This window comes from Pelmatolapia mariae, linkage group LG2, assembly GCF_036321145.2.
Source record: "Pelmatolapia mariae isolate MD_Pm_ZW linkage group LG2, Pm_UMD_F_2, whole genome shotgun sequence".
Lineage (NCBI taxonomy): Eukaryota > Metazoa > Chordata > Actinopteri > Cichliformes > Cichlidae > Pelmatolapia > Pelmatolapia mariae.
In genome coordinates, this window is record NC_086228.1 from 30,525,921 (window position 1) to 30,543,981 (window position 18,061).

The 18,061-nt window shown below is 45.4% G+C and overlaps 1 protein-coding gene across 3 annotated transcripts; it reads right to left on the reverse strand.

Annotated features, from left to right (window-relative positions):
* Nucleotides 1-555: 555 nt before the first annotated feature.
* On the reverse strand, nucleotides 556-14,325 carry pcdh10b (protocadherin 10b). 3 transcript variants are annotated; one of them, XM_063498466.1, is made up of 5 exons: nucleotides 11,533-14,325; nucleotides 10,604-10,662; nucleotides 10,337-10,443; nucleotides 3,418-3,753; nucleotides 556-1,817 (listed from the first exon to the last, which is right to left on the reverse strand). In XM_063498466.1, exons 1-5 carry the CDS (start codon nucleotides 13,879-13,881, stop codon nucleotides 1,798-1,800), a joined length of 2,871 nt encoding a protein of 956 aa, XP_063354536.1. In that variant the 5' UTR covers nucleotides 13,882-14,325; the 3' UTR covers nucleotides 556-1,797. The 3 variants fall into 3 exon arrangements, with proteins under 3 accessions (XP_063354536.1, XP_063354526.1, XP_063354516.1); XM_063498456.1 differs by having other exon boundaries at nucleotides 3,596-3,753; nucleotides 11,368-14,325; XM_063498446.1 differs by having other exon boundaries at nucleotides 11,368-14,325.
* Between the last annotated feature and the right edge of the window lie 3,736 nt (nucleotides 14,326-18,061).

The following is an 18,061-nucleotide window of genomic DNA, read 5'->3' on the forward strand; positions in this document are numbered from 1 at the left end:
GAGCTACCGCAGGAGCCTCTGATGGTGCGAAACGTTTTGTCGACACTGTTGTTTGTTGGGGAGAAAACGTACAAACATACAGTACAGCACAGAGTCACACTGCTAGGAACGAAGATTTATGTAAATGTGACAAGCTGAACGCATTCTGTACTGCACAGGAGACACGGCACGGGATGGTCTACAGCCAATCAGGACGCAGAACACAATACGCTGAAAAATAAAACATGCAAAATTGCACCAAAAAGATCCGTGAAACCGCGCGGTTATAGCGAGGGAGCACTGGATATAATCATAATAATGTTCCTTTGTATTTAGAACTTGCTTCCTTGTCGCAGAGATCCTCCTGAAGAGGAATCATTTGGCCCGAGGATAAACGGACTTACATTCATTTGAGGTCATTTGAATAAACGCAGCTTTATTTCCCTTATTTACCTTTGGCAGGTCTGCCTTAACTGATACTGTATTTTAATTAGGCATCAAATTTGTGATGAATGGAATGAGCAGAAAGCAGCGTTCACATTCACAACAAGGACACACGAAAACAAACGCAGACGGTGTTTTTACCATTTTTGTCATTTATTGTCGGCATATTAGTGTGTGTGTGTCTGCAGTGTGTGAGAGAGAAACTGGATTGCACCGTGTACATCACTCTTTGCATTTGATGGTGTTTTTGTCGCACTCCTTTACAAATGGACCCTTAAAAGTTTTGGTTACAATGACACAGAATTACCATGGATTCAGTCTAAATTATTACCTCCATTTTACTTATAGATATGCTCTTTATTAATACCTTGAAGTGGAAAAAATAATGAAATGATGTCAAACAATAAGAAGTCGAGTTTTACATCTGCTAAGGCTGTTCTGTCTCTTTTTACGTCTCCGGCTGTGAAAACACCGGCGACCTTGTTCAGGGGCAGCAAACAGATCAAAGCTCTGAATCAGAAACCAGCCGACAAGCAGCACACCTTCAGAACAAGAAGATATAGATAGATTTATATAGAGAGGTTTATATTCAGCGTCAAACTTTTAAAAGAGTACAATAAACACTTCTCACACGTGACAGAAACTACTTGACGCATCAGAACAACGTGGGCCGAACTCGGTCTGAGCCCGCCGTGTGGTTGTTGAACCAAAACCAAACGGATAAATAAAAAAATAAATAAAAAAAACAGAAAATCTGCCCACAGTCTTTTCTTACAAAGTTTGACCTGACCACACAAAAAGAATAGAAAAATCTAAAACAGTGGTATTGCATCTGAAATGCACAAAAATTCTCCTGTACAACTTGGCGTCTCTCTGGCGCCTAAAGGGCTGAGTGGTGGTTTTTCTGGGTGGCTCTCAGTTGGGTTCGCCTTTCGTAGTTCATCTGCAGTCTTCATCTGGCTTCATTATCCTCACAGATGTATACATCAGTGCTGTAAACAGGCACACATAGAGTGGAAAAAGATGAAGGGATCAGTGACGGGAGTCGCCATCGTTCGTCCTCTGTGAGCTTCTCAGTCCTGCTGAGACAACGGCCATCTCCAGTAAGGCTATTCATCTACCTGTGTTCCTCCCCCACAGCCTCCCCACCGTCTCTGTCAAACCCGGCAGAGCTCCGAGTGTTTTGTTCCTTTGTGTTTCTTTCTTCTTCATTTTGTTTGCAGTCATGTAAAATTTTCTTCTTTTTTTGTTTTTGCTGAGCGAGGAGGGATGAGGGCAGTGGAGGACAAAATGGGCTGAAAACTTTACACCCTTGGTCGTCACGATGAAATTGTGCAAACTCACGCAGTCTCTGGTATGTCCACGCGAAAGGAGCTAGCAAAGCCTTTTCCTCGCTGTAAGCACAGAAAACACAGAAGCCAGTTAGTTGTGTGTTGGTATCTGTGTGTGTGCAGAGCAGCAGTGACATGGCCTCACTCACACAGAATCACAGGAGTGTCAGCTAAATGGCTGATAGATAACATGTGGGGAGGAAGGGGGGGGGTGTTGTGGGAATGTTGGCACTGGGGGGAAGAGTGAATCCTGCCAGTTTATTTAGGACACCAACAAAAGGAGAGTCTGCACTCTAACCTCTCCTTCATGCTCCCCCCCTGCACACCACACCCTCACTCGGCACCTCCCGGGACAAAAGAGTCTTTGTGTATCACTGGCTGACTTAATGAGATTAGAGAGCTCTCCCACCCCCACCCCCCAAACAAACACACAGGACAAAACAACTTCCCGTGTGTCTCAGTGTTGAAGCAACAGCAAGGACAGAGCAGCTAATCGCTGTGCAGCTTACAGTGGACGTACATCGACTATGTTCAAATCATTTCAAATTGCAGCAGAAAAAAACACTGAAAGGCAACTTTTCCTCTGCTGACCTCGCACCGCTACCTTCATATTACTGCTTTATTATTTCACACACCGCCCCACACTGCTGCTGTAACGCGCTGTCTATAATCATAACTACATCATTACTATAAATACAAGCTAAACGAACATAAAGTATCTGTTCATGTATTTGTATAGATTGTCCTCGTGCTGTACTGCACTCTAACCCCACCCTGCGTGCAAACACTGCATGCGGCCTTTCACAGAGACTACAGCGCTCTAATGTGAGCAGTGGGTTGCTTCACATCGAACAACTTTTGATGCAGAACGAGGAAAAGCAGACAAAGCACAGCCAATGAATAAAATATTAATTACAGGGAAAAGGCCTTTTTCCTGCTGCTCCCACAGCGTGCTGTGGTTTTAAATGATGGCACGAGGAAAGCAGCAGGTCTCTGATAATTCCAGCTAGCTGTGCTGGATGATGAGAGAGGCGCCTCTTCAGGCGCCGCTTGACAAAATTATAATTAAGCATTATCACCAAATTTCAGTGATTGAGGACAGATCTGTTTGTGGCCTCTGAATAGGAGTTTAGAAAAATGGGCCTTTTCCTGCTTTATTTTCTCTTTAATTATGTGAAACCGGTTTTTGATCAACGAGCTGACGTCTGCCGAATACGAATGAGACGTTCAGCTCCACGTCTGTCCTTCTTCTTCTTCTCTGGTTAAAAACAGTGGTTTGTCAGCTGTTCGTGAGAGGGCTGGTGTCTCGCTTTCCATAACGCTAACGTCTCCACCCCCATCAAAGCAACCTTATAGATCATAATTGCTTTTGGCATTTATTATTTGAAAGGGCCCAAAGACCACAGTGCTGCATGTGTGTGTGTGCAGATAAGATGGTCACAGACGGAGATAATGGAGATGCTTGAGAAAGAGGGAAGAGTTAGTTAAACACTCTGACAGAGGGCTGAGAGAACAGCGGTCAAATCTAAAATGAATTTCACGCTAGCTTCCACGAGCCAATCCAGGAAGAAAATTCAATTTCCAATCGTTTCTTTTTCTGCTAATTTGATCAGCAGATCAGAGCCGGGCAGGCGCTTCAGCCAGAGCAAAACACAATACTCACTTAAATAAGCCGGGTTATAAGGTGCTCTGGAGCTAGGCAGAAATGCTTCCAACTCTTTCCTCTCTAAGGAGCCGTGGTGGTGGCTGAGGTGCTGGTGGAGGTGTTGGTAACTGAGAGGCGTCTCTTTGCCAAAGGTGGAGAATGATCTATCGGCCGTTTGCTCTGGGCTTTCAAATACCTCTGTGTCGGGGACCGAGTCCATGCCGGGCACATGGAGGTTGCTCCTGTAGTCGGGACCCTGGCGCCCGTCAGAGGGCACGAAGCTCGGCATCCAGCAGCGATCAGAATGGCCCAAAGCCTTACACTCGTCTGTGCAGTTGGAGAAAAGATCAGCGCCTGTAGGGGAGGGGGCGGGGAGAAGAAATTAAAGGTTTTACGAGCAAAACGGTACACGCACAAGCTCGTAACCAGATCTGACATGTTCAGAGTTTGCAATTATGAAGCTGCTCTTTGATTCCTTTCTGTTTCCCAGCACTGAGATCAAAGCTGCTGCACAATAGACTGAAAGAAACCTGTGCTGACACACAGGCAGCCATCAACAACGTGGCTCCGCTGTTTCAGTACAAATACATTCAGCTTCATAAAGATTTCATCAGCATTTGGAAAAGAAACAAACAGCTTATCAGCGGAGTTTAGCCGCGACGCTTTGAGAGCGACAGCTGCACGCTGATGTTCTACAACCGTGTTCAGACATGATGACACAGTACAGGACGATATTACACGAGACCAGAGTTTACTGCAACATGCTTGTAATGCTGCGTCAAACCTATTCTGTTTGGTAGAAGTCTGTTTTTCCACAAAGATTATACATTTTTACTCTGACATCAGAAGAACAACCGGCACGTGTCGCTGTATCGGTACACTGAGTGGATGGTTTCAGGGTGATTCAGTTCAAAAAAGTTTTTCAGTGTTTGTAACACTAATCGAGTCAAACTGATTAGCAGCAGATGTTTAACCTGAGGTTGCACCTAAAATAAGGAATCAGCAATTTGTCTTAAGCGGCTTAAGCACATCACAAATGACAAAAGAAAACAGGAATGTGAACATATGTAACATGTAGTGGACGGTCAGTCACCGTCTTTATCATTATTAGCACATTCTGCCATATTTACTTAACAGGCATCTACATCCATTCAAAGTGGATGAGCAGTTTTTAGGAACAATAAAGACCCATCATGTGTTTGCAGTACAAACAGGCAGGATGGCTCAGCAGGTGGTGTTTGCACCTCTTGTCTGCATGTTGATGCATCATTGTAGCGAATGTTGGGTTAAAAGTGCTTAAACATGGGACAAAAGCACTGAAGAGTTTACACGTACCAGTCTATTTAAATCAAATGAAGTGCATCCTTTGTAGTTTATCATATATGAAAAGCGCGGCTATGCAGGCCAACTGTAAGCCTTAAGCCAAATTGTGTGTTTGCTGCCCCAATGTTTTTGCAGTTGGGCCGAGATCTTGCGGACGCATGTTTTCGAAGCCTAAATCCTTGCGCGTGTGTGCGTTTGACTCTGTTTGGGGCTAAAATGTCCAGCTCAGGCTATCTGCTGCTAATCCCTCTGAATACAGACTGATTAGGCTAAGACTGCTGTCATCCCAGTAAGCAGAGTGTGTGCATTTTGTTCTGTGTCCTTAACGGTCAGCAAAGGGGGAATTTGCTTTGTTACAAGAGGATTAATTTGGCTTGCTGTCACTAGCAACTTGGAAAAGTGCCCAGTCTCCTAACGAGAGGGTTTCCTATTAAATATTAAGCAACGTGCCATAAATATACCACCGCATGAGGCTTTAGTACGGCCTCTTACATGGAAGGAAACAACTTATTGTACACTTTGATGGAGCCGCAGACACGAGGCAAAGCAGTGCTGACACACTATATCAGTGCACCTGCTCACGCAGACAGCGTTGCACTGTGAGCAGCAAAAACACACAGTGTGGAAAGAAGAGCTCTGCTTATATTACAAAATGGACGCTGTGTTAATTCTCAAAATAGGAACAGGAAATGTGGCGTTTGGACTAGGCGAGGGGGATTCAGCCACAGAGCCACATCACGACGTCTTATCAAAACTACACGTTCCCCTGTCGAATGAGGCAGTCATAAACAGACACACACACACACACAGGGTTGTGCTTAAAACGTGAATAAAGGTTGCAGGTGATACTCTTATCTCTCCACGGCGTCGTCCCCCTGTGCTCTGCAGCTGAAAGAAGCTTCATAAATCACGCTCGCAGAAAATTGTCAGTGTCTGGCCTCCACTTCAACACAGGATTAAGAAGAACTATGTCAACATGTCTCACACTAAGACACACACAAGCAGGAGCAGCGAGGAGACGAGGGAGGGAGGGCGGTGAGCTCTCGAAGCGAGCTGACCCTCGTTGCTTCGGACACCTCGTCTCATCTTAGCATTCCGAACGCCGCTCGCACAGGGCAAACGCAAAGTCCCGATAATAACCTTCATTTGGTAATTGGTATGCAGAGGTCTGAAAAATGAATTACTGATCAGCGAGCTGTTACCACGGTGATAACGTGAACCGCAGGCCTAAGGAGAAATTCATCTCGGCAGGGGGGGAGACGGGAATGCGGCGGGGGTGGAGGAGGGATTGAAAATTGGATAAGCGCCTCGACTCAATCTGCTCCGAGTGTGTGACATTGGCCGTATTGATAAAATGGAGCAGGACTGGAAGTGTGGACGAGTGGTCCCAGAGGGTCTGAGACTTTGAATCCACAGCTGATGGACTCATCACAGCAAACGAGCTCCTGCTCAGCCGTCTCACCTCGGAGAATTCAAACCTCACAACTAAACCCACGTTTGCTCTGTTACTAATAATACTAATATATTAATACTGGTGCTAAGAACTAAGCTCAGTGAACTTTCTCCTTCCAAACATCTTTTACAGGTTAATGTGGAGCTGGTTTCTTCACAGTCAGTTTGCACAGTGAATCACAAACATGCTGTCATTCGATACATAATTAAACTTTGGAAATTTAAATATTAAATATTTATATTAACATTTGTAATGTTAAAATTGTATCTATGTTATCAGTTTGTGAAATAAAAAACAACTATTTTATAAATTATTTTAACATGCGTGTACTGTGTCATAACGAGCTGCTAACATGTTATTATGTTATTATCATTTTATGTAAAAGGTTTTATTGCTGGTCAAATACTTCAGATACTGCTGGGACCTCAGGAACACCTCATCTCCTTGGTGGTGGGTGCTGTGATGGGAGGGGGGCAGCAATAACAACACAACGGTAACCAAATGGTTTTAGTGCCAAATAACAGAGCAGGCAGAGAGCACATCCAGCTGTAAGACAACAAACTGCAGACTCAAGTTTTCTCCCTCTGCTCGTCTCTCATCTGTTTTATAGTTTTTATAATTACACCAAAATAATGTTTATGGATCACTAAAGAGTCGCTTTTTCACATTTCCCTAGGAGGGGTCTGCAAAACTGCAAGGCCTGGAAATGGTCAAATTGGACTTTTTGTGCGCCTCTTGATGTTAGATATGTGTGCAAAATCTCATACATGTACATCATACCCAGCCCGGGCCTAAATTGTTTCATTCTTCTAGGTGGCGCTATTGAGCCATTTTGCCCCGCCCATGTCTGAAAACATGAACATATGTAAATTTTCACCAGACCCGATGCATGTGCAAAATGTCAAGAGTTTTTGAGCATCTTTAGGCCCTCAAAAAAGCCAATTCATTTGCCGCCATAATAATAATAATAATAACAATAATAATAATAATAATAATAAAACGGTGGTATTGCATTGGGCCCTAATAAAAAAAATCCAGATAATATTCATGGATGAATTACAGATGAACTCATTAACTCACATATTTAGAGATAATGTCTGTTATGCAGAGTTACCCAGCAAACATGTGATGTGTTCTTATTTAAAATAAATACCACTATGACTTCATATGTATTTCACATGTATTGTAATTCAGTGATTATTTAATACTCGAGCTTCTTCTCGGCTCCACGTTTGGCAGGCAGAAGATTTAAAGTCCAACATAAATGCACAAAACATGCAAATGAAATACAAAATGAGGATTGTATAAATGTGTGAATACAAATCTACAGATGCCTCTGAATGCCACGGCAGCCATCTTTGTAATATGTCATCAGTGTGTCTGAGAGTAAAAATGAAATTCACTGTTATTTCTCTGCCTCCAGCACTGGGAGGTAAAGACTCTCCAATAACCAACAAAGACTTGAAGCATTTTAACTTTCGATCCATTTCTACCACTTAAAGCCCCCCCCCCTTTTTTTTTCTTGTGCTAAATTTTGCACAAAGTTATTCCTCCTCTTGTTTCATTAAAGGATCTTTCACCACCGTCAGACACTGAGGACTGAATGTCTTTGGGCTTTTTTGGCTGCTGGTCAGACAGAATCAGCTATTTCTGTTCAAATGTGACTCATTATTCTTGGCGTGTTAGAAAGGGGATAATTACACAATTAAGAACTCATTCATTTCATCCTATAATAGTTTAACAGACCAATTTTGACTGTATGTAAAACGCAGCAGTGATAATAAACATGACAGCAGTCAAAGAAGCTCGTTGAATGTTAAACAGAGTCTGCATTTCTGATTGGACCATATCACAGTCATGGTTACACACACACACACACGCACACACTCATAAGTGTATATTCACGTGACTGTCACGCTGCACTCAGATACCTCGAAAATGATATCGGCTCTGATCTGATCAGCAACGGGTTTTTCCTCCACACTCGATCCAAATGTAACCAATTTGACTCCAATACTACAAAATCCATGGAGTTAAATGGTCTTTCAGTCAGTTCACGTGTTCATTACAGGTGACGTCTGGTCTCTTTAAGTACATCCTTGATGAGGAAAAACGGAGCGGCCTTTGATCAGAGAACAACAGAGCTGAGTGCCTGAAGCAGCAGAAAATGTTGGCACGACAAAGCAGCTAACCACAGGAAGAAGAACACAAATCACTGTGTCAACAAAAAATACAACAACGGCTACGCTTTAAAAAAAAAAAGAAAAGGATATGAGAATAATGATGAACACTAGGCCTGCCTCCAGCAGGTCAAAATATAGTATTTTATGAGGTAAATGAAATCAGTCGTGTCCTATAACTCTGACTGCACAGAAACAAAGGAAGGATGAAAGAGAAAAAGGTGATGCATTCATGAAGTCTGTGAGAGCCAAGAGGAAAGCTAACACGTGGATTTATTAAACACTGATGCAGCCTCACTACTGACAAACTAGATTAGCTCGCAGGATGATGGCGCTCTAAGCCATGCTATCAATTATCCTAATCAAACAACGACTAAATGCACAGCAAATAATCTGGGTAAAGGCATTAAGCTGATAACTTTGCAACAAAGTAACTCATGCTATCTGCCGCACCAAGGGTATGCAAAGGGTATGGGACGCTGTTTCACAGCTGGATGTGCTGGACAGAGTAGGGACTGTATGAGTAGGCTAACATGTGATGCTAACATGGTCTAACAAACAGCAAATCAAATATACAATGCAACAACAGCTTAAGCTAAGCGTGATCTGCGAGAGTTAATTCACAGAGATGCTTCATTGTTTCAGCTGATAATCTGCACACATGTGGAGCGTACATGAACATAAATTAGCATGAATTAAGTTCTAAGCAAAGCAAGTTGGAGAAATCTGAACAGAGGCCCCAGGTCACTGTGTGCTGGTCCAGCCCTGCCAGTTCAGCTCTTATTTAAATCAACAACAAATTGTGTTAATCTCCACTAACTCACCAACTCTGAGCACGCAGCACGGTTTATATAATCATGCAATCTGAGCTCAGGAAGTCTTTATTTATTCCTGTTTGTCTGTTTCTTAGAACAGTCGTGAAATGTAAAAACATCTCCCGTCAGAGGAAGAGAGTGTGGACATGCTAATAAAGTCAAAGTAGTACACCTCCATGCACATAAAGCAGATTAGAAGGAAAAATAAAAAAGGTGCAGCAGGGTATCTGTGTAAAGTCAGGCCGTGTTGGCAGAGACGGGGTCCAGCTCTGCGTGCCTCTGTTACTGAGCTCCATGTAAACCAACCAGGCCTACTGGGGTGACACTGGAAGTGGCAGGCAAATTCCATTTGGCACGATGGGGGCGCCTGCTGTGGCTGACCAGACATGATGACAGACCTCATCCACAGTGGGTCGGCACCAAATAAAGAACTAAACCTAGCTTTTATACATCAGCAGGGTCCTCTTGTAAGGCAGGGAAGAATTAAAGAAGAAAAACAGCCCGTGCATGGAAGGGTATAGCAAGGGAGGAAAAAACAAGCAGGGGGGGCGTGCAGTTAGAGAGTAACAGCATGAATAAGTGCATTAATTAATCTAATGAACGGATGAATTGCACGGTTTGTTTGCTACAGCCACAACCTATTTGGTCGGCTTCCCAGCACTCCGGTGCGAGCCCAGCCTCATTAACAAGCCCATCACATCTCGTCAAGTGGTCTCCAGCACCGAGTGACCGCGCTCACAGGGAGCAGGCTCCTCATTAACGCCGCCGCATATTTACAAACAGCAGTGGAAGCCTCACTCAAGACATTCAATCACCACACGGCAAACGTCACAGTAACAAATATTATGTGTTGGCTTTAGGAGCGAGCACTTGGATGTGGCTCACAGGGAAAGGTTTGATTCTGGTACAAGAGTTTAAGCGATAATCCCACGCAGGCACAACACAACAGCTAAAATACCTCAGACACCAACTCTGGCTGTGGATGATGATGACCTTTAGAAATAAGCTTTCATTTTTCCAGCCCTGCACAATGTGCTGCCAGATTTCAACAGTGGAGAGACGGGCAGCTTCTGGACCCACAATGCTAATCTGCAGATCCTCCTCAGATCTATAGATGCCCGAGGGGCAGAGAGAAGACAAAGAGTTTATACAAAGCCAGCACTTACCAGACGAATGGCCTCGATTGGTGGCATCGTGGTCGCTGTCTCCCTGCTCGCTGTCTCCGTGGCCACTGTCTTTGGAGCTGACCAGGTCGGCCTCCTGGAAGGCTGAACTGAAATGAAGAGAACATTAAAATAAAGCCTATGAAAGATGACCTCGCTTTGTTTTTCTTAATCCATGTCAGCATCACAGTAATGGGAGATATCAGCAAATGAGCTAGAAGCAGACCAGCTAAGTGACAGAGCAGGTAGAAGGGCTTTTTCCATATTTACCTGTTGACACGTCTCGGCCTGTCGACCAAGTAGCTGAGTTCAGCTCGCTGGTGTTTGGTCTGAAAGAGAAGGGGCAGTTTTTAGTGCGTCTCCTTATGTAGAGAGAAAAAAGCAGCAGAAAAACAAAAGAACATTACATCCATCGAGCCAGAGACGACACAACCCACACAGCTTTGAGTTGATGTAACTATTACATGTGTCATTCATCTCCATCAGTGGAGACTTCCTTCCCACAGGGAGGGGAAGCTCTGCAGACATGTTGCCAAGGTGCAAGGTGAAGTAGCGCACCTATGTAGGCTGCAACAGCCCAGAGATGCAACATTTTGAACAGTATATATTTAATCCTGGGTGACTGGGCTTCACGCACACATATACACCCATTATACTCCCACACCCACCAGCAGCCTCTTTGCCAACATACATTGTCTTTATACACCTTTTCTAATTTATCAGCCATAGAAGCACATCATAAACATGCAGTCGTTGCTTTTTAAGGATTGCAAAAGTCAAGGTTTCTCATTTCTATATCTGCTTTCATTTCCTATTACATTGTGTTACAGTTGATGTATCGACACTCAGTAACACCCATCTGAAGACCTAGCATGCCAGTGAAGTGAAATTTGGGGGATGAAATGGCTCCTGAACGTCTCTGGCATATATTTCATTCTTATTAGACGTCTAAGGGGACATGAATCAGGTTTAGGCATGCGGAGGAACTCAGATGGAAAGGGAGTTTAAACCGCAGGCAGGAGAGGGGCTCTTACCTCATTTGATAAAATGCTGCCGTTTGATATGATGTCAGGCTGCTGGTCTGTGTACCCTGTCACTATGGCCCCACACGGGTTGTGATCGGTGTCTGTGCTCCTAGAAGGACTACATGGCTTTAGGAACATGAGGTCAGTTTTGGCAGACTCTGGAGTGAGACATACCTGGTAGCAATAGTTCTGGTTTTGGTGGTGGGAGCCAAAGCTCCCAGATTCCTCCACAGGGACTTGAGCTGTGCCAGCCCCGCTGACGTTAACGGCACTTTGCACCAGCATGATATCCGACTTGCTGAGCTTTTTCTTGCGGGCCCTGCCCTGCCGTGAGCAGCAGGAGCTACAGCCAAAACAGCAGTCACTGGTCAAACAAGTATAGATGTTAAGCTTTTTGTCCTTCTGACAGCGCACGGCCAGCACAATCATAACCAGGAGGAAGATGAAGGAGACGGAGCCCAGGGCGATGATAAGGATGAGAGTGAGGTCCAGGGTGCTGTCCTTTGCCTTGGAGGTCCCGCCTTTCTCCCCGCCGCCACGGCCTTCAGCCACACTGTCCACCAGCACCACCAGCACGCTGGCGCTAGAGGACAGAGGCGGCTGGCCGTGGTCTCGCACCTCAATCAACAGGTCGTACTGCTGATGGGGGTCTCGCTTGACCGATACCCGCCTCGCAGTCCTGAGTTCACCTGTTCTCCAGTCCATCCTGAACATGCCATTCTCGTTTCCCCTCTGGATGCTGTAGGACAGACGAGCGTTCTCTCCATCATCTGCATCCATGGCCACGACACGTGTCACCAGATAGCCTGGCTCAGCAGAGCGAGGCAGGGGCTCCTTGGCTGTGCCATTCTTTCCCAGGGGAGCCAGCACTAGCGGGGCGTTGTCATTCTGGTCCACAATGATGACTTTAACAGTGGCGTTGGAGGAGAGCTCTGGGGTCCCTGCGTCTTTGGCCTTGACCATGAACGTGAACTCCTTCAGCTGCTCATAATCAAACGATCTGAGAGCATAGAGATAGCCTGTCTCCTCGTTGATTGACACGTAGGTTTTGACTGACATGCCCTGGATGTCACACTCTAATATGGAGTAGCTGATGACAGCATTCTGCCCAATGTCCGGGTCCAGGGCCGTCACCGCGTGTATGTACGCCCCTGGCACGTTGTTTTCTGTCACGTACACGTCATACACGGGCTGTGTGAACGTGGGCGCATTGTCGTTTTCGTCTGACACCTGCACTCGAATGGACTTACTGGTGGCCAGTGACGGCGTTCCTTTATCGCGCGCGACCACAGTGACGGAGTAGGAGTCCGCCTGCTCGCGGTTTAGCGGCCCGTCGGTGACTATAGTGAAGTAATTTTTAAAGGAAGATTTCAGTTTAAACGGGACGTCACCGAGGATCTCCACGTGGACCTGTCCGTTCTCCTCTGCATCCCGGTCCGTGACGCTCAGCAGCGCGATCACGGTCCCGGGAGCCGCATTCTCGCTCACCGACTCCGTGACAGTGCTGAAAGTAATTTCCGGTGCGTTGTCGTTCACGTCGCTGAGTTTGACGAGCACTTTACAGTGCGCGGGCACGGCGTTTGGTCCCAGATCTTTGGCCTGAACAAAGATTTGATAGAGGCTGCTCTCCTCGAAATCCACCTCTCCGCGCACCTCGATGCGCCCGGTGCGTGAATCTATAGAGAACAGGTCTTTGACGCGGCTGGAGATGTGGTTGCTGAATGAATAAACGATTTCTCCATTCAGTCCCTCGTCCAGGTCGGTGGCGTTCAGCTGTATGACGAGCGTGCCCAGCGGCGCGTTCTCCGACAGGCTCACCGTGTACACCGGCTGCTCAAACACGGGCACGTTATCGTTGGAGTCCAACACTTTGACGACCAGCAGCGCGGTGCCAGTCCGCGGAGGCTGACCGCCGTCCACGGCGGTTAGCACGTACCTGTGCGCCGTCTGTTGCTCCCGGTCCAGCGGCTTCTCCAACACAAGCTCCGCGAACTTGTTCCCGTCCGTCTGGGTCTGCACGTCCAGGTAAAAGAAGTTGTTCGTGGTGATATCGTACGTGCGTAAAGCGTTGGAGCCAACGTCCGGGTCGAACGCGCTCTCCAAGGGGAAGCGGGTGCCCGGAGTGGCGCTCTCTGAGATCTCCACCGTGATATCGGTCTCCGGGAAACTGGGTGGGTTGTCGTTAATGTCCACCACTTCGATTTCAACCCGGAATAGTTCTAATGGGTTCTCCAAGAACACCTCCATGTTTAGCTGACAGCTCGCACTCTGCTTGCAAATCTGCTCCCGGTCGATTTTCTCGTTAACGAACAGGACGCCGTTCTCCAGGTTCACCTCCAGGTAGGGTGTCCGAGAGTTGGGCACCACTTGGAAGCGCCGGGAGGCTAGCTTGGTGAGGTCCAGCCCCAGGTCCTCGGCAATATTTCCCACCAGTGTGCCATGGTCCGCCTCCTCCGGGACAGAGTAGCGTATCTGACAGAGCACTCCATCCGCGATGCACAGGACAAGTAAAAGCACAATCATCGCCGGGAAAACAAGTGCACTTGGGTAAAAATATCATATATGTTAGTGAAAAAATGTCAGTTTACATCACCCATTACAGTAAATGCGTAAAGTCTCCAAAATGCGTAAAGTCTCTGTAAATGTACAAGAGGTCCGGAAAACTCTGTGGGATTAAAAAAAGGCGCATTTCATTTCTGACAGGAATCCAAAGGACTCGATGATATTTTTCAATTTTAAAAACTGGCTCTGTTACTTTCGCACATGCGTCCAGGTAAAGCCCCAGCGCACATTCCAGTAAAGCGCAGAATCTCAGACAGCTGAAAGTTGGAAACATAAATTATAATCCACAGGAAAAACATACGACGCGCACTCTGTTTTCAGTGATGAAATCTACTGCAGACTCTGGCTGTCTCTTTCTTCTTGGCGTCCTGTTCCTCACTGCAGCCGCCTCCACTCCACTCTCCACTGATGCTCTTCACTCAACTGTTTGCTTTTTTCCCTGAGTCGCGCCTCCCCTCTCAGCCCCCGCAGCTGTAAATCACGCGGAAAGCTCTCTCCTGATTGGCTGTTGGGGTTGCTCGTCCGCTCGGCCTTCGTCTCCCTCACTGCTTCTCTATATCTCTCTACCTCCCTCTGAGCGCGGACTGACTTCTCTTAAGGATACCTGCCTGCAGGCAAAAGAGAAAAGGGGACAGGAGCGAGAAGGAATTTATTTCTCAAGTGCGTAATGCCCTTCCCAACTCGTCCGTTATAAAGTGCACCACTAATGAACCAGGGTGTGATTAGAGTGGAGCACTTGTTGACTTGGTGGCAGAGCCTGTGTGAGCCTGAGGACACGCTGGGCGAGCCAGGTTAATGCATGCAAATGTTGTGATATGCATGTATTCAGCATTCACGTGCTGCTCTCAGGGCTGTGCGATATAATTACAGCCAACGGTAGAAGCGTTACATCTCTGTTCCAACCACACAGCAGTGGAACAGAGAGGCAGTGGGAGTAGCACATCCGCGGAGCGCATACGACCCCTGCCGGAGTAAATGCAAACCAGGGTCTGAATCACGGCCAGCACTACAGTGTAAGGTAATACAAATAGTTATTGTCACAAGCATACTCTGATTTTATGCGTGGACCAATGAACGTGGCGAGAGTAAAAGGTCAAAGTGGAAGATGGGATAATTATCTTTTACTGTGAGAGTAGAAAACGCGCAGACTGCACTGTCATTCAAACATAAGTGCGGTGAGCAGGCGAATCGATCTGCTAAACTTCTGTATATGTCAAAGGCCTGGGCGGCGAGGTGCCCGCTCAATGAAGTCTCTGTGCCGTCTTAGCTGAATTCTAGTGATACACTTAATTGATACGCTTTAGTAAAAACACCCATATCACTGATAGGTTATTGCAGTATGAGCTCAACTTAATTATTCCGTTCACAGCAGTTTGGTGCGTTTGCAGAAATCGTGGTAACCAGCGTGACTGAGAGAACGCGGAGCAGATGGGCCCCTGGTGTCTGAAACTAAAAAGAGGTCACTCATTAGCTTTTGACCTTCAAAAGTGCAAAACAAAGAGAAATGTGTTGAGGACATTGTGAGCTCACAGTCACTTTTCCTTCTGTATGAGGAGGTCATTGATCCACTTTGCTCCTGATTTGTGTCTGCAGTCTAACAGAGATATTTGTGCTTTTTCTTTTTTAGCGCAGTAACAAAATGACTTGTGATTTTGGTCCTCAGGTACTGGTGACACGAATGCTGGAGTCAGCTGCAGCTTGGTCTGTATGTTGTGGTCACTCGGGGTTTCTGGGTTCATCATGGACGTTAGGGAAGATCACATGTCATGTTCACAGAATAAACAAACAAACAAACAAAAGGAAGGCTAATAAGAAGAATAGGATGTGGTAGATATCTCAGCATGTTTCATCTACAGGACACCTGTCAGTACTTTATTCTGGTGGTTACTCAGTAACACAGAGTCAGACTGCTTTGACGACTGAACGCAACACGTTTTAGAAAATCTACTTTCTATTAACAGAAATCCAGAAAGGTGTGTTAACTGTAAACATTGAACTTTGCATGATTTGGTATTTGCATTGTTATTTCAAGCAGGAAATTTTAGTCAGTTTAAAGGAGGGAGCATAACAAGCTCAAAATCAATGATCTGTACCAGAAATGATTATTTCCTGATTTTTAATATAGATTATAGAGTAAATTTAGTTTTATGTGTATAATGAAATATTACTTTGTGATTTGTATTTTCCCTTCTGGTTGTTTTATAGATTTAGTTTGATGTCAGCTGTTGGAGAATGAATTGCATGAAGGAACCGAGACATTAATGTGCAAAAGTCTCAATTCTTCATATTTTGCAGGGAAAGTAGCAAATAGCTGCAGCACTTTATCGAAGCGTGTACATATATATGGAAATGCAGTATGTTCTTCTTCTTTTGGCTGCTCCCTTTAGAGGTCACCACAGTGGATGGTCTGCTTCCATCCTCAGCATCCTCCTCCGTCACACCAATCCTCTGCTTGTCCTCCTTCACTGCATCCTACCAACCTTTATAGTCTACGTTTGTCTCTAAGGTTTGACCTGAGCCGTCTCTCTGATATACTCATTCCTGTCCAAGGACAGACATTGACCACAGACCATCAGAAAGCCTGCAAAACTAGTGAGCAAGAAAACTTTAGACAATGAAAAAAGATGGGAGGCTTTTTTCACAAAAACAAAAATACATACAACAGGTGTCACAGTTAAATTATGACCTCATCACTTTGACCTGCACCTTAGCTTAAACAGCCGCTCTGTGCCTACAGCTGAGTGGGGAGAGGAGCTGCTCTGAGACTTAGTGCTCCCTCTAGTGAACCACTACACAACACACACTGTTGCTTCCAACACACAGCCCTCTCCTCTCTCTGCCCAAACTCTGAACTTGAAAATCTCCACAAACTCACACGAGTGACAGACAGTGAGGGAAACAGACGCGCAAGTGCATGATTCACATTGTCTGCAGACTGTCAGAGCAGCACAAGAAACATGAATCGGTTCAAAGAACATATTTTCTAAATCCAGTCAGTGCTGCGGTCAGATATGGATCACCATCAAGATAGTGAGCTAAGTGACGGAGTAGGGCTGGGAGAAGTGGACATGCACACACTCAGCACTAATACAAGGAGACTTTTCACAAATATGATCACAGCTCGTTTGTCACGTCCATGCAAACCAACACGCTGAGACACCAGCAGCAAACATTTTATCACTGTGTGTCGAGATTTTACATGATTGTAACAATTTGTGTTTTCATTTTACAGCTAAAAATACAGCACGGGATGTTTGATAAAGTAATGCTCTTCTCACTCATCAAAAGTTTCTCAAGCATTCAGGAAGCGTAGAGAAAAGAAGAGAGTGGCCTAAAGCAATCTCACCCATAAGATAATTAGAGCAGGAGAAGCAGCTCGTAATCATTAAGTGTGATAAAGCTACAGGGACTTTTCACCGTCACCTTGCTGCGTGCCACACACTTCATTTTTCCATCACTTTGTGACTTTTGTTTCTTTTTTTTTGTTTTTTAAAGGACCTACATCGTGCACTCGGCCCAGCAGTGCATACTTCTCTTATATAGAATACATTTTTGGAGCAGTGTACAAATACTCTGTACTTTTCAAGACACAACAAGGTTCTTTTTTTTTCTAAATACGATATAAAAACAATGAATACTGTTTAATGTGCACCCATTCTTGTAACAAACATTACAACATAAAATGACTCGCTGCCCCGCGGTGGTGGCTGTAGCTCAGGAGGTCGTGCAGGTCACCTGCTAACTGGCAGGTTGATGGTTTGATACCTGGCTGCTCCAGCCTGCATGCCAAATATCCTCGGGCAAGACACTAACGCCAAGCTGCTCTCTGATGTGACCATCATAGTGTTTAATGAATGAGAAGGAGGTAAAGTGTTTTGAGGGCTCAGAGTAGAAAAAAACTGTATAAGAACCAGTCCATTTATCGTTTACTTAACTGCTAGTTAAGATACAAATTGGTCTAACCCACCTGCCTTTGGATCTGAACGAGCACGATCAGGTAAAAGTCTTTCGAGTGGTGTCTTTACATGAAGCATTTTCAGCTGTTAAAGGACCGTCAGCATTTCTATGGTAAAAACTGGAGACAGACACAAACATCTGTGTCCTACACACTGTATGAAAAGCTCCTTTCCCATGTCAGACA

Coding starts and splice junctions, on each gene's coding strand:
- pcdh10b (XM_063498446.1), bottom strand. CDS start 13,881: ATGATTGTGCTTTTACTTGTCCTGTGCATCGCGGATGGAGTGCTCTGT. Junction 10,663..11,367: donor GCAGCATTTTATCAAATGAG/GTAAGAGCCCCT, acceptor CTTCTCTTTCAG/ACCAAACACCAGCGAGCTGA. Junction 10,444..10,603: donor AGGCCGAGACGTGTCAACAG/GTAAATATGGAA, acceptor TCTTCATTTCAG/TTCAGCCTTCCAGGAGGCCG.